The 13,884-nt window shown below is 43.1% G+C and overlaps 1 protein-coding gene across 3 annotated transcripts in view; it reads left to right on the top strand.

The window, feature by feature from the left end:
- The window catches only part of ELAPOR1 (endosome-lysosome associated apoptosis and autophagy regulator 1), an 83,689-nt gene that overhangs the window by 7,194 nt on the left and 62,611 nt on the right, over positions 1-13,884 (top strand). The window contains exon 2 of one of the 3 annotated variants that reach the window (XM_059885048.1): positions 355-560. In XM_059885048.1, coding sequence (XP_059741031.1) covers positions 408-560 — 153 coding nt within the window. In that variant the 5' untranslated portion in view covers positions 355-407. Of the gene's footprint in view, positions 1-327; positions 561-13,884 lie in introns of those variants that run through there. The other 2 variants (XM_024990031.2, XM_010803262.4) reach the window with 2 other exon arrangements.

The raw sequence follows: 13,884 nt of genomic DNA, 5'->3' as shown, positions 1-13,884 counted from the left end.
GCTTGGAGGTTGTTTCCACCGCGTTCTTTTGCACTAGCCTTGTGCGCGCCTGCTGGGCCGGTTGCGGACCCTGGGCTCGTGCATTTCTGCGCCGCGCGCGCTAGCGGCGGCGGCTGCCATGGCGACCGGCAGGTGAGCGGCAGAGGAGCGCGTGGTCCCTGCCCCACCCGCGCGAAGGGAAAGAGGAGGCGGTTGCCAAGGCGACGTGGGTAGGAGGAGGATAAGTGAAAGGAGGGAGGAGGAAGGATGGGCGGCCTTGGTGTAGCCGCAGGGAGGTGACTGAAGCGAGCCCAGCCCCTTACATCCTGCCTCCTGTGAATCTCCCTCCCCTTTTTTTCTGCCTTCTGCCAGCAGTAGCTGCAGCCGCAGCACCTGAGCCGCTGCTGCCGCTCGCTCGGAGCAACACTATGGCTGAGCCTGGCCACAGCCTCCATCCCTCTGCCAGAGGCAGGGGAAGAACTGAGCCGCGCACATTCCGGCTTCTGCGGCTGCTGCTCTGGGTTGGGACCGCCTTCCAGGTGACTCAGGGAGCGGGACTGGAGCTTCACGCCTGCAAAGAGGTACTGTCTTCCCCGACCCGACCCCACTTAGGTCAAAAAAATCTTGGATCCGGCGGAGATCTTGGGGACTTAGACACAGACAGTTTCAGAGGGCACGGAGTTTAGGTTCTTTGGGGATAGGGGGAAGAAGGAAGAGGAACAGACTGGCGTCATGGAGGGGCCACCCCGTTGGAGGACTCACAGAATATATCACCCTCACAGCTTAGACTGCTGAGCTCGGGAAAGGTCCCATCTCCAAGGAGCTCAGGAGGGACTCGAGTCCCTGGGCTCGGAACGAGGGAAGAAGACAGGAGTTGTTTCCCAGCTGAAATGAAATTACCTTAAAAGTGGTTGAAAACAAAAGATTATGTACAGAGGGGCAAAATAGAAAGTGGAGAAGGGGAGAAGTGGGGTAAGAAAGGAGTTTGGAAGGCTAGAGGAAAGTAATGGATGGAAGTGGGAATACTTGTGATCGTATCATGGCTTCAAGGAAGGCAGGTAAAGGTGGGAGGTCTGCGAGAGGGACTGGAGGATCCCGTCACCTCTGTCCCCTTGGGTAGTCAACATCTGGCTGCCTTGTGGGCTGCAAAGTCTGGATCCTGTTTATAGCTTGCCTCCCCCAGTATGCTTTCTTCAATGTACCTGACAGTGCATGACCCACCTTTGGTCAGACTGTTGAATTCCTTAATATCTTGCTTCCTGCCAATCTCCGCTTTCCTTCTCTGGACTTATGCTAACATATGTTGCAAGTCTTTTTCAAGTGTTTCTAAAATGTTGCCAACATAATTCAGAGAATAAGTGGTGAATGTCTCCCAACCAAAAATGCCTTTGAACATTCTTTTGGAGGGATACAAAAAGGTATGAAGGGGTAATAAAACTCAGTGGTTTCTATAGTATTGAAATAACAGTAATTTGTTGTGTTTTGAGTAACTTTTTTTAACCATATGGCAGAGGCAGCAACAACATATTTACAAGAACTACATGAAGGGCATGGGGGGAGGCAAAATAAAAATTACTGTTATCTATGTGAAATGTGAAAAACTTCATAATACATTAAGAGTCTAGCCCTGTTTAATTAATTTGAGGTGTCATACTTGGCTAAGGTTTTGAGAGGTTGAAATATTTATAAGTTGTCAGTATTAACTACTGATTAGCAACAACAACCCCATCCCATATGGAAATGTATTATTATGAAGGTATTCTAACAATTTAGCTTCCAGCATAGCTCAGTGGTAAAGAATCTGCCTGCCAAGCAGGAGACACAGGTTCAATCCCTGAGTCAGGGAGATCCCCTGGAGAAGGACATGGCAACCCACTCCAGTATTCTTGCCTGGGAAATCCTATGGACAGAGGAGCCTGATGGGCTACAGTCCATGGGGTTGCAAAGAGCTGGACACAACTTAGTAACTAAACAACAACAACATTCTAACCGTTAGACTATCTACAACACAACACATCATGAAGAAATGAGAGGGTGGGAAAAGAGATTTTTTTGTGTGAATAAATATACTTGACTTTACTCATGAATGTGAATGAGTGACTCCAGTCACTCCAAAATTTACCAATGGAAATTTTGGTAACTTGTGTCAGTCCCAGCAATGTCCTGCCCTGGATCATCCATATTTTCACTCAGCCACTTCATGACCTGTTTGAAAGATGGCTGGGAACAGAATGATTTTGTCAGTGAATGTGGCTTACTGGCCTTGGTGATCTGTGGTCTAACCAATCAAGATAACCAGTTTCACCAAGCAAAGTCACTTGCCTAAGAATCCAACATTGGAGTCCCCTGAGTGGAAGGTAAGAATCTTAGAGTTCAACTACCACTTCTTGTTGAGATCTTTGGAAAATATGAGACATTTAAGAAATTAAACACATTGTATCATCTTGCTTCCTAGGGAGGGAAGAATATGGATATTTGAGAGCTCTAACTTGTGTACAAATTTTGCCTTTAGTCCTTTTAAAATGATTGACATTTGCTTAAGCAAAAGGCCTTGCCAAGAGCATAAATTGAGGGCAGTGGAAAGCTATGGAGCTCAACATACTCAACAGGCAGGTTCCAGTTCCTGCCTGTCACTTACTACCCAGTTTTTAGATCTGTAGAACGGGTACTTCAGTAATGCCCAACTCAAAAAAGATTGCTTTGAGGACTGAAAGAGAAAAGACAGTTAAAACACAAATTTGAGTTACCTAACCCCCTTTCCCATTCAGCTTCTTTACCATTAGAGCCACACCCCATTCTGGAGTGAAAGTGGCTTATGAGTCCTGTTCATTGGCCACAGGCGTCAGCAAGTCTTGTTTACACTCTTCTTGAGCAAACAGTGGCTGCTGAACACCCTCGACTCCAAATCCATAAGGAAGAGAATAAACCCATTATTATAATATTCTTTGTTTGACAGTATGAACTGACCCAACAAGTTTTGGGGGCTTCCAATCCTAAATGGTGAAAAACCAATTCAGGGTAAACTAACTCTTCCCTGTTCTTAATCTTCGTATGAATTTATTGTGAGTCAAGTACTTTTACCAGCCAAGGCCAAGTCTAATGACAGCAATGCTGTTCCTGCCTTGTTTCTGAAATTCAAGGCATCCATCTGGACTGAATCAGGGAACAAAGAGGTTGAGGGTAAAGCCTCAACTGAGGAGGTAGGGAGCTGGGAGTTCTAGATTACTACACATGTGCTGGGGCTTGGCATTCCTTTCACAATTTTAAAATAATCAGGGTCACCAGTGGAACTAAACATCCTGGGTGCTGTTTGTCCTCACGAATCATTTTTCAGCCCTGTGCTAGCCTGGGCTCAGTGCTGAGAGCCAAAAGAGCATTTCCTATAGCACAGTGAATCTAAATCAAATGAGAGAGAAGGAGAAAGCTGCCTTTCCCAGATCGGTCTTGTCCTGAGGCCTCAGTGCTAATTGCCCCCAAAGGGATTTCCCATTCTGTGTTGAAGGGCCCAAAGGGCTTCAGAATCTGGAAGACACAGATTGAAATAAACTTCGGTAAATGGATGGTGATGAGTCTGCCACTAAGTGAGGATGCTACTTCAAGCAAGTTAATTAACTTCTGACAGCTTCAGGTTCCTGATCTCTAAAATCAAGATGGTAGCAGGTATCTCACAAGGCTGTTGTGAGGATTAAATAGGACAAACATATAAAATGCCTAATATATACCCTTGATGTGTCTTGGGTACTTGAGAAATATTGATTGGCAGGAAAGTAAGCCCACAAGTAATGACATATAAATGATGACATGGGGTCAACATGTGGTAAGCAATGCAGGAGTGGCAATCTAGAGTTTTACAAGAAAAGAAAAAAAACATATTTGAACAGTTGGCACTTGACCTGTTTCTGGATTAATTAGTAGAATTTCAGCAGGCAGAGATGGAGAGAGAGAGGGAGAGAGTGCTTTCTAGATAGAAGGGTTGGAGGAAAAGATCCTGAGGATTGCAAGTAAACCACGTGGCTGAAAGGTGGAGTAGGTATGGGTACAATAGAAATCAAAGCTGGAAAATGGGAAACTAAGTGAAGAATCGATTTCTAGCAGAGATAGTGGATTAGCTTGAGTATAAAGCAAATAAGGTTGGGGCTTCCGTGGTGGTCCAATGGTTAAGACTTCGCCTTCCATTGCAGGGGTGTGGATTTGATCCCTGATCAGGGAGCTAAGATCCCACTTGCCTTGTGGTTAAAAAGCCAAAACATAAAACAGAAGCACTATTGTAACAAGTTCAATAAAGACTTTTAAAAATGGTCCATAAATCTTAAAAAAAAATAAATAAAATAAAGTAAGTAAGGTTGAGGTAAGCCCAAAAGTGAGAGCAGAGAGATATGAGCAAGGAGACTGTTCAAAAACTCTTGCAAAGGTCAAGGAGGAGCTAACAAAGGAACTGGACTAGGATGGTGGCAGTGGGATAAATAGAAAGACATAGACGTTCATTGTAGTACTATTTACAATAGTCAAGACATGGAAGTATCTGAATGTCCATCAACAGAGGAATGGATAAAGAAGATGTGGTATATATGTACAATGGAATATTACTCACCCATCAAAAAGAATGGACTAATACCATTTTCAGCAACTTGGATGGACCTAGAGATTGTTATGCTGAGTGGAGTAAGTTAGAGATGCAGAAACATCCTATGAGATCCCTTATATGCAGAATCTAAAAAGATATGGTACAAATGAACTTATTTACAAAACAGGAATAGACTCATAGACTTAGAGAACAAACATGGTTGAGGGAGAGGAAGGACTGGGAGAAGGGATAGCTAGGGAATCTGAGATCAACATGTACACACGGCTATATTTAAAATGGATAACCAACAAGGACCTATTGTAAAGCACAGGGAACTCTGCTCAATGTTATGTGGCAGCCTGGATGGGACAGGAGTTTGGGGAAGAATGGATACATGTATATGAATGGCTGAATCCCTTCGTTATCCACATGAAACTCTTATAACATTGTTAATCAGCTATACCCCAATACAAAATAAAAAGTTTAAAATAATAAAAAAAAAGAAAGACATAGATATGAAAAACATGCTGAAGGTAGAGGTTAGAGAATTTGTCAACTAATCAAAGGAGTTGAGTGGGTTGGTGGGAGGATTAGGCAAGATAACGCTTAAAGTGCTTTACAAAATGCATAGCATAGAGTAAGTGCTTAGTAAATGTTGTGCTTCTGAAACCGTTTGGCATTGTTTCAGGGGCTCCAAAGAACTTCCATACCACAATTTATGTGTCAGTGCAGAAAATAATTCAATGAGAGGCAAAGTAATAGATAAGAAGTGATTTATTAGAATAGGATGCTTGTGAGGCTTACAAGCAGGTAGGCGAGAGATGCCACACCCCAAGAACTTACTGGGCTACAGTTTTATAATCAAAGGAAAAGTGGGGAGGGGGAGAAGAACTTCTTTGCCTTTCTTGAGTAGATGTCATGCTTCCATCATCAGCTCTTCCTCCAGATTGAACAGGGGAGTTTTCTTGTCCCTCCTGGTCAAGCTAGGTCCACAAGTTACTGTTTTTCATGTGTGCAGAGAGCATGTTCTAGGGATCATTAACTTGGTGAGCTCACTGGGCAGGATGTGGGTCTCCTGCCACCATCGTTTCATTGTTTGCAGCATGTCTCTTGCTTCTGTTGCATGGTTTTGTTACTAAGTCTGCCTGGTTTTGTGGTTAATCTCTTGAGTAATCATTAACTAACAGGGGTCTCCCATATTTTTTCCACTTACAATCCCCTAGTGGGATCAACTATATAATCACCTATTTTATCCCTTTACTCTGTCCCTATGACGTCTTACTGTTTTATGATCTGCTTTTAAAAAACATAATGGGAACATTATTCTAAATCATTAGATGGTCTTGAACGGCATCATTTTAATGAGGAATTAAATGAACTACCTACCTTGGCTAATCCCTATTGTCAACCCTTTCACTTTTACAAGTTAAAGTAATATATGCTCATAACACTAATGCTAATTCACACTTATTGAGTGTTCTAAGTGACCAACATTCATTAACTCACTGAGTCTCTATGAGGTAGGTCATATTAACACGCTTCCCCTTCCCCCCTCCCCCACGCCATTATTTATCTCCTCTTTCCTGCTCTATTTTTCTCCACAGCACTCTTTACTATCTCACATATATTTTACTTATATACATATGTGTGCATAAACATGTGTACATGCCTGCTCAGTCGTGTCTGACTCTTTGCAACCCTGTGGGCTGTAGCCCACCAGGCTCCTTTGTCCATGGAATTCTCCAAGCAAGAAAACTGGAGTGGGTTGCCATTTCCTCCTCCAGTGAATCTTACTGACCCAGGGGTAGAACCTGCATCTCTTGCATCTTCTGCATTGGCAAGAGGATTCTTTACTACTGCGCCACCTGGGAAGCTGTGCATATACATACATATATGTATTTTAATTGTCCATTTCTTTTGACAAGAATGTGAAGTCTATGAGGGCTGATATTCTTGTATGTCTTATTTATTTTAAAATATATTTATTTTACTCTTGGCATTATTTGATGCTTATTTTTGGTTGTACTCAGGCTTTCTCTAGTTGTGCAGAATAGAGGTTACTCTTCATCATGGTATGTGGGCTTCACATTGCAGTGGCTTCTCTTGTGGAGCTCGGCTCTAGGTGCACTGGCTCCAGTAGTTCTGGCACAGGGGCTCCTTAGGTGTGGCACAGGGGCTTTGGTTGCCTGCAGCATGTGGGATCTTCCAAGACCAGGGATCAAACCCATGACCCCTGCACTGACAGGTGAGTTCTTAACCACTAGACTACTAGGGAAGTTCCTCCTATATATTTTATTCACTTCTATATTTCCAGTGCCTACCATGTAGTAGATACTCAAAAAGTTCCCTGAATGAATCCCCATTTTATAGATGATGAAACTAAGGCACAGAGAGGGTAGCCTGCCCAAGGTGACTTGGCTGCTGTTATAAAAGAGCAGGAATTCCGGCAGCTGAGCTCTTAATCACCGTTGCTATTCCCTGCCTGTCCTAGCTAACAATTCAAATCGTGCTGTGGGTATAAGCTAAGAAGTCCAAGTTTCCCCTCCCACCTGAAAATCCCCAAAGGTTCACCTCTGTCAACACTTGCTGAAATATATTCTTCTCGAAATGTTTTTTTGCCTATTCAAGCACATCTGGCTTTTCTTTTGCCCTTTCTGTACAAATCAGATCAAAATATTTGTCCTATCCTTTATTTTACTGTTTTCATCACTATAGTTCCACTGTGATTCATTGTGTGTGTGTATCGTGATTTATTGAAACAAACTTGGTGAATGGGTTGATTCCAGCTGCGTCTGTGGCAAGAGTGCTGCTGTGAACATCCTCCTGATGCACACTTGTTTGAGTCTGTTGGCAGATAAATTCTTAAACCTAGAAATCATGGTTCAAAGAGTCCAAGTGTTTAACACTTCGATTGATGTGTGTCAAGTTGGCAGCATGGATTTTCAAAGAGCACGAGGCTCCTCCATCTGCAGTTGATGGAGGAGGAGGGAGGCTTTGGCTGTGAGGAGGGCAGTCAGAGTTCATTCTCACCCGGAAATTACAGAAACCTGGAGGGCCCTACTGGTGAGCCTGTTGGCCTTACCAAGCTGGCAGCTGGTCCTGGGCAGCACAGCTGGGCCTGATGCTAATTCTGCTAAATTTCCTGAAAATAAGTTGATCCAACTCATAGCTTTTTCTCAGTCTGTATTGTACCTCCAGTACGTGATAAAAGTTGTGCCATTTGTCACATTTCTTCTTAAGCTTTCCTTTTATGTCACAGCAGATAAAGCACAGAACAGATAATTATAGTTAGCGCTTGACAGCCGCTGAAAGAAAATATATTTTTCATACTTCCTAGGCTTTCCACTGTTCAAATTCCTTTATCACCTATTTTTCTTCTTAAATTTGTCATGTACCATTAAAGGCACTTTTTAAAAGACCCATAGAACTATGCAGCAGGAAAAATAAATAAATTGCATTTCATAGGCCTGATTATCTGATTGTGATTATCTGATTCTTACTGATGATACAAAATAAAATACAAAAAAAAAAATTATCAGGCTTTAATATAATAAGCCTACATGCTAACTGGAGCATCCCTCTTCTTACCCCGTGCTGAACAATAAAGGAAAGCTGTTTCTGAATTCAAAAGAAAACTGAAATTGGCTAATTTTCTGCTTGAAATTGATTACTTCACCCTCCAGCTCCAATCATCTGACAATAAGAGTGGCTAGTTAGCCACTAAGAGAAAAGATAAAGGGAGGATGAGTTGTATCTGTTCATCTGACTTTGTTCAAATTCTCGTAAGGATGGCTCTGGCTCAGGATTGGCATTGTTTAGTCGCTAAGTCGTGTCCGACTCTTTGTGACCCCATGGACTGTAGCCCACCAGTCTCCTCTGTCCTGGGATTTTCCAGGCAAGCATACTGGAGTAGGTTACCATTTTTTTCTCCAGGGGATCTTCTCAACCCAGGGATCAAACGTCTCCGGCATTGCAGGCAGATTCTTTACCACCAAGCCACCAGGGAAGCCCTTGGCTCAGAATAGCACTTGGGAAAAGTCAGCATGTTAAGCCCTGTGCTACCCACAGACTAGATGCTCTGTACATTTATTTATTTTTAATTGAAGGATAACTGCTTTACAATATTGTATTGGTTTCTGTCATACATCAACAAGTATCATCTATAGGTATACATGTGTCCCCTCCCTCTTGAACCTTACTCCCACCTTCTACCCCATACTCCTTACATTTTCAGTTAATGGATCAACTTATTTTCCTTGTAAAGAAATTGTAAAAGATTGGAGCCAGAGCCTCCATTTACAAATATTAATTCAGTTGTGTAAATCATCTGTAAAAAGAAGGAGCTATGCCCAAACAGAAAATAAATAACAGGTTAGCAGAACATCAGAAGACAACCAAGAACTATGGGAGGAAAAGTCATATTTTAAAAAGAACATATAGGGGTTTAGTCCTGGATTATTTAAAAGACTACTCCTGATTCTTATATTCACCAGCTCATTTTTCCCATGTAGAGACATATTTATGTATGATTATCTCTCTAATACAGAAATTGCTTATACATTCTCATGTTGGTGAGATGAGTAACTGAAGGACAGGGACGTGAATGAGCATGAGCAGATAAAGGTGACACCCTTCAGTTCAGTTCAGTCACTCAGTCGTGTCCGACTCTTTGCGACCCCATGAATCGCAGCACGCCAGGCCTCCCTGTCCATCACCAACTCCAGGAGTTCACTCAAACTCACGTCCATCGAGTCAGTGATGCCATCCAGCCATCTCATCCTCTGTCGTCCCCTTTTCCTCCTGCCCCCAATCCCTCCCAGCATCAGGGTCTTTTCCAATGAGTCAACTCTTCTCATGAGGTGGCCAAAGTATTGGAGTTTCAGCTTTAGCATCAGTCCTTCCAATGAACACCCAGGACTGATTTTTAGAATGGACTGGTTGGATCTCCTTGCAGTCCAAGGGACTCTCAAGAGTCTTCTCCAACACCACAGTTCAAAAGCATCAATTCTTCGGCGCTCAGCTTTCTTCACAGTCCAACTCTCACATCCATACATGACCATTCAATATCACTGTAATCCAAGCCTATGCCCCAACCAGTAATGCTGAAGAAGCTGAAGTTGAATGGTTCTATGAAGACCTACAAGACCTTTTAGAACTAACACCCAAAAAAGATGTCCTTTTCATTATAGGGGACTGGAATGCAAAAGTAGGAAGTCAGGAAACACCTGGAGTAACAGGCAAATTTGGCCTTGGAATACGGAATGAAGCAGGGCAAAGGCTAATAGAGTTTTTGCAAGAGAACGCACTGGTCATAGCAAACACCCTCTTCCAACAACACAAGAGAAGACTCTACACATGGAAATCACCAGATGGTCAACACCAAAATCAGATTGATTATATTCTTTGCAGCCAAAGATGGAGAAGCTCTATACAGTCAGCAAAAACAAGACTGGGAGCTGACTGTGGCTCAGATCATGAACTCCTTATTGCCAAATTCAGACTGAAATTGAAGAAAGTAGGGAAAACCACTAGACCATTCAGGTATGACCTAAATCAATCCCTTATGATTATACAGTGGAAGTGAGAAATAGATTTAAGGGACTAGATCTGATAGACAGAGTGCCTGATGAACTATGGAATGAGGTTCGTGACATCGTACAGGAGACAGGGATCAAGACCATCCCCAAGAAAAAGAAATGCAAAAAAGCAAAATGGCTGTCTGGGGAGGCCTTACAAATAGCTGTGAAAAGAAGGGAAGCGAAAAGCAAAGGAGAAAAGGAAAGATAGAAGCATCTGAATGCAGAGTTCCAAAGAATAGCAAGGAGAGATAAGAAAGCCTTCCTCAGTGATCAATGCAAAGAAATAGAGGAAAACAACAGAATGGGAAAGACTAGAGATCTCTTCAAGAAAATTAGAGCTACCAAGGGAACATTTCATGCAAAGATGGGCTCAATAAAGGACAGAAATGGTATGGACCTAACAGAAGCAGAAGATATTAAGAAGAGGTGGCAAGAATACACAGAAGAACTGTACAAAAAAGATCTTCATGACCCAGATAATCACGATGGTGTGATCACTCACCTAGAGCCAGACATCCTGGAATGTGAAGTCAAGTGGGCCTTAGAAAACATCACTACGAACAAAGCTAGTAGAGGTGATGGAATCCCAGTTGAGCTATTTCAAATTATGGAAGATGATGCTGTGAAAGTGCTGCACTCAGTATGCCAGCAAATTTGGAAAACTCAGCAGTGGCCACAGGACTGGAAAAGGTCAGTTTTCATTCCCATCCCAAAGAAAGGCAATGCCAAAGAATACTCAAACTACCGCGCAATTGCACTCATCTCACACGCCAGTAAAGTAATGCTCAAAATTCTCCAAGCCAGGCTTCAGCAATATGTGAACCGTGAACTTCCAAATATTCAAGGTGGTTTTAGAAAAGGCAGAGGAACCAGAGATCAAATTGCCAACATCCGCTGGATCATCAAAAAAACAAGAGAGTTCCAGAAAAATATCTATTTCTCCTTTATTGACTATGCCAAAACCTTTGACTGTGTGGATCACAATAAACTGTGGAAAATTCTGAAAGAGATGAGAATACCAGACCACCTGACCTGCCTCTTGAGAAACCTATATGCAGGTCAGGAAGCAACAGTTAGAACTGGATATGGAACAACAGACCGTTTCCAAATAGGAAAAGGAGTACATCAAGGCTGTATATTGTCACCCTGCTTATTTAACTTATATGCAGAGTACATCATGAGAAACGTTGGGCTGGAAGAAGCACAAGCTGGAATCAAGATTGCTGGGAGAAATATCAATAACTTCAGATATGCAGATGACACCACCCTTATGGCAGACAGTGAAGAGGAACTAAAAAGCCTCTTGATGAAAGTGAAAGTGGAGGTCGTTGTCATGCTTTCCACACCAAAGACTTATTCTTTTCTCTTATATTTAAAATTTCAATCCACTGAAATCTAAAATAATGTGTTCATCAAATTTATTGGACATAACGGACTAAAAAAGAGACATAGACGTATTATATGATCTGAGGCTCACACTGACCCACAAACAACCTTTAAAGAAACAAGCGATTACAAGTAGATATCTAGTGCATGATGGAGGGAGGCCACATAGGAAGGAACAGTGGGCAGAGCCCAGGTGAACTTTTCATGGCTATGGGACTCATTCATCAAAGAAGCTATTCGTATTTAACGTGAAGGATTGTTGTGAAAATGAGAAAAGAAGATTTGAACATTAACTAGCTGTGTTAGTTTGCTAGGGCTGCAGTAACAAAGTACCACATGCTGAATGTTTTATTTTTTTTTAAATATTTATTTGTTTGACTGTTCCAGGTCTTAGTTGCAAGCAGTATCTAGTTCCCTGACCAGGGATCAAACCTGGACCCCCTGCATTGGGAGCATGGAGTCTTAACCAGCTGGGAAGTCTCATGCTGGGTGCTTTAAACCAGGTGAAATTTATTTCCTCACAATTCTGGAGGCTAGAAGTCTGAAATCAGAACAATTCTGGAGGCTAGAAGTCTGAAATCAGAGAGTCAGCTGCGCCATGCTGTCTCAGACGGCTCTAGGGCACAGTTTTGCCTTGCCCTTTCCCAGCTCATGGTGGTTTCCAGAAATCCTTGGTGGGCCATGACTTTGCAGCTGCATCCCACCAGTCTTTGCCTGAATCATCACATGGCCTTCTCCCTGCATGACTTGCTCTGTCTTCACAAGGCCTTCTTATAAGGACATCAGTCATTGAATTTACGGAGAAGGCACTGGCGACACACTCCAGTACTCTTGCCTGGAAAATCCCATGGACGGAGAATCCTGGTAGGCTGCAGTCCATGGGGTCGCTAAGAGTCAGACACAACTGAGCGACTTCACTTTCACTTTTCACTTTCATGCACTGGAAAAGGAAATGGCAACCCACTCCAGTGTTCTTGCCTGGAGAATACCAGGGACGGGGGAGCCTGGTGGGCTGCCGTCTATGGGGTTGCACAGAGTCAGACACGACTGAAGTGACTTAGCGGCAGCAGCAGCAGCATTGAATTTAGGGCCCACCCTAATACAATATGGGCTTCCCTTGTAGCTCAGTCGGTAAAGAATCTGCCTGCAATGCAGAATATCTGGGTTCAATCCCTGGGTCAGGAAGATCCCCTGGAGGAGGGCATGGCAACCCACTCCAGTATTCTTGCCTGGAGAATCCCATGAACAGAGGAGCCTGGCAGGCTACAGTCCATGGGGTCGAAAGAAACAGACACAACTTAGTGACTAAACCACTGCTAATCTAATATGACCTCATCTGAACTATTAATAATTATATCTGCAAAGACTATATTTAAACAAGATAATATTCTGGACTTACCTGGTGGTCCAGTGGTTGAGAATCCACTTGCCAATGCAGAGGACACAGGCTCAGTCCCTGGTCTGGTAAGATTCCACATGCCTCAGAGGAACTAAGCCCATATGCCATAACTACTGAGCCCATGTGACCTAGAGCCCATGCCCCCCAGCAAGAAAGTAGCCCCCACTTGCTGCAACTAGAGAAAGCCCATGTGCAGCAACAAAGACCCATTGTGGCCAAATGAACTTTTTAAAAAAGAGATTTACACACCCTGAGGCTTCAGATAGATACAAATTTTGAAGGGACACCATTCAGCCTGGTACACGGGCACATAGTAAGGATTCCACAGGTGGGAATTCGAGTGCTTATCAAGTGCCAAAGTATACACAGGTTATTTCAATGTGGGCTGGAGTGGTTAAAGAGAACTTCACAAAAGAAGTGAGAGAATCAAGGAGTGCTTTACAGATGTGGTAAAATTAGGTAAGAACTGAAGATGTAGTAGGGTCTATCAGTGGAGAGAACAGCATGTCGGTATTTTCACTCAGTGCCTTACACATTGGGAGTGCTCAAGGTTTTACATTAACCTTGTAAAATCAGGAAGCTCCTTTAATCCAACAAGAATTAAAAACCATAATCTTTTTTGGGGGGGAATGGATAAGTACATAGAGTATCTGTTGTTATCTATTATCAAGCAATAGCCTTATAATAAGTTACCCTAAAGTTCTTTTTTAAAAATGTTATTCATTTATTTATTTATTTTGGCCGTGCTGGGTCTTTGTTGCTACCCAGGCTTTTCTCTGGTTGCAGCAGTCAGGGGCTGCTCTCTAGTCGCAGCGCACAGGGTCTCATTGCAGAAGCTTCTCTCGTTGGGGAGCACAGGCTCTAGGGTGCATGGACTTCAGTAGGTGCGGCTCCCGGCGCTACAGTACAGGCTCAATAGTTGTGGTGCGCGGGCTTAGCTGCTCCACAGCATGTGGAATCTTCACAGATCAGGGGTT

This window comes from Bos taurus, chromosome 3, assembly GCF_002263795.3.
Source record: "Bos taurus isolate L1 Dominette 01449 registration number 42190680 breed Hereford chromosome 3, ARS-UCD2.0, whole genome shotgun sequence".
Classification (NCBI taxonomy): domain Eukaryota; kingdom Metazoa; phylum Chordata; class Mammalia; order Artiodactyla; family Bovidae; genus Bos; species Bos taurus.
The sequence above is the reverse complement of the archived record's forward strand: the minus strand, read 5'-3'. Positions and strand labels throughout refer to the sequence as shown.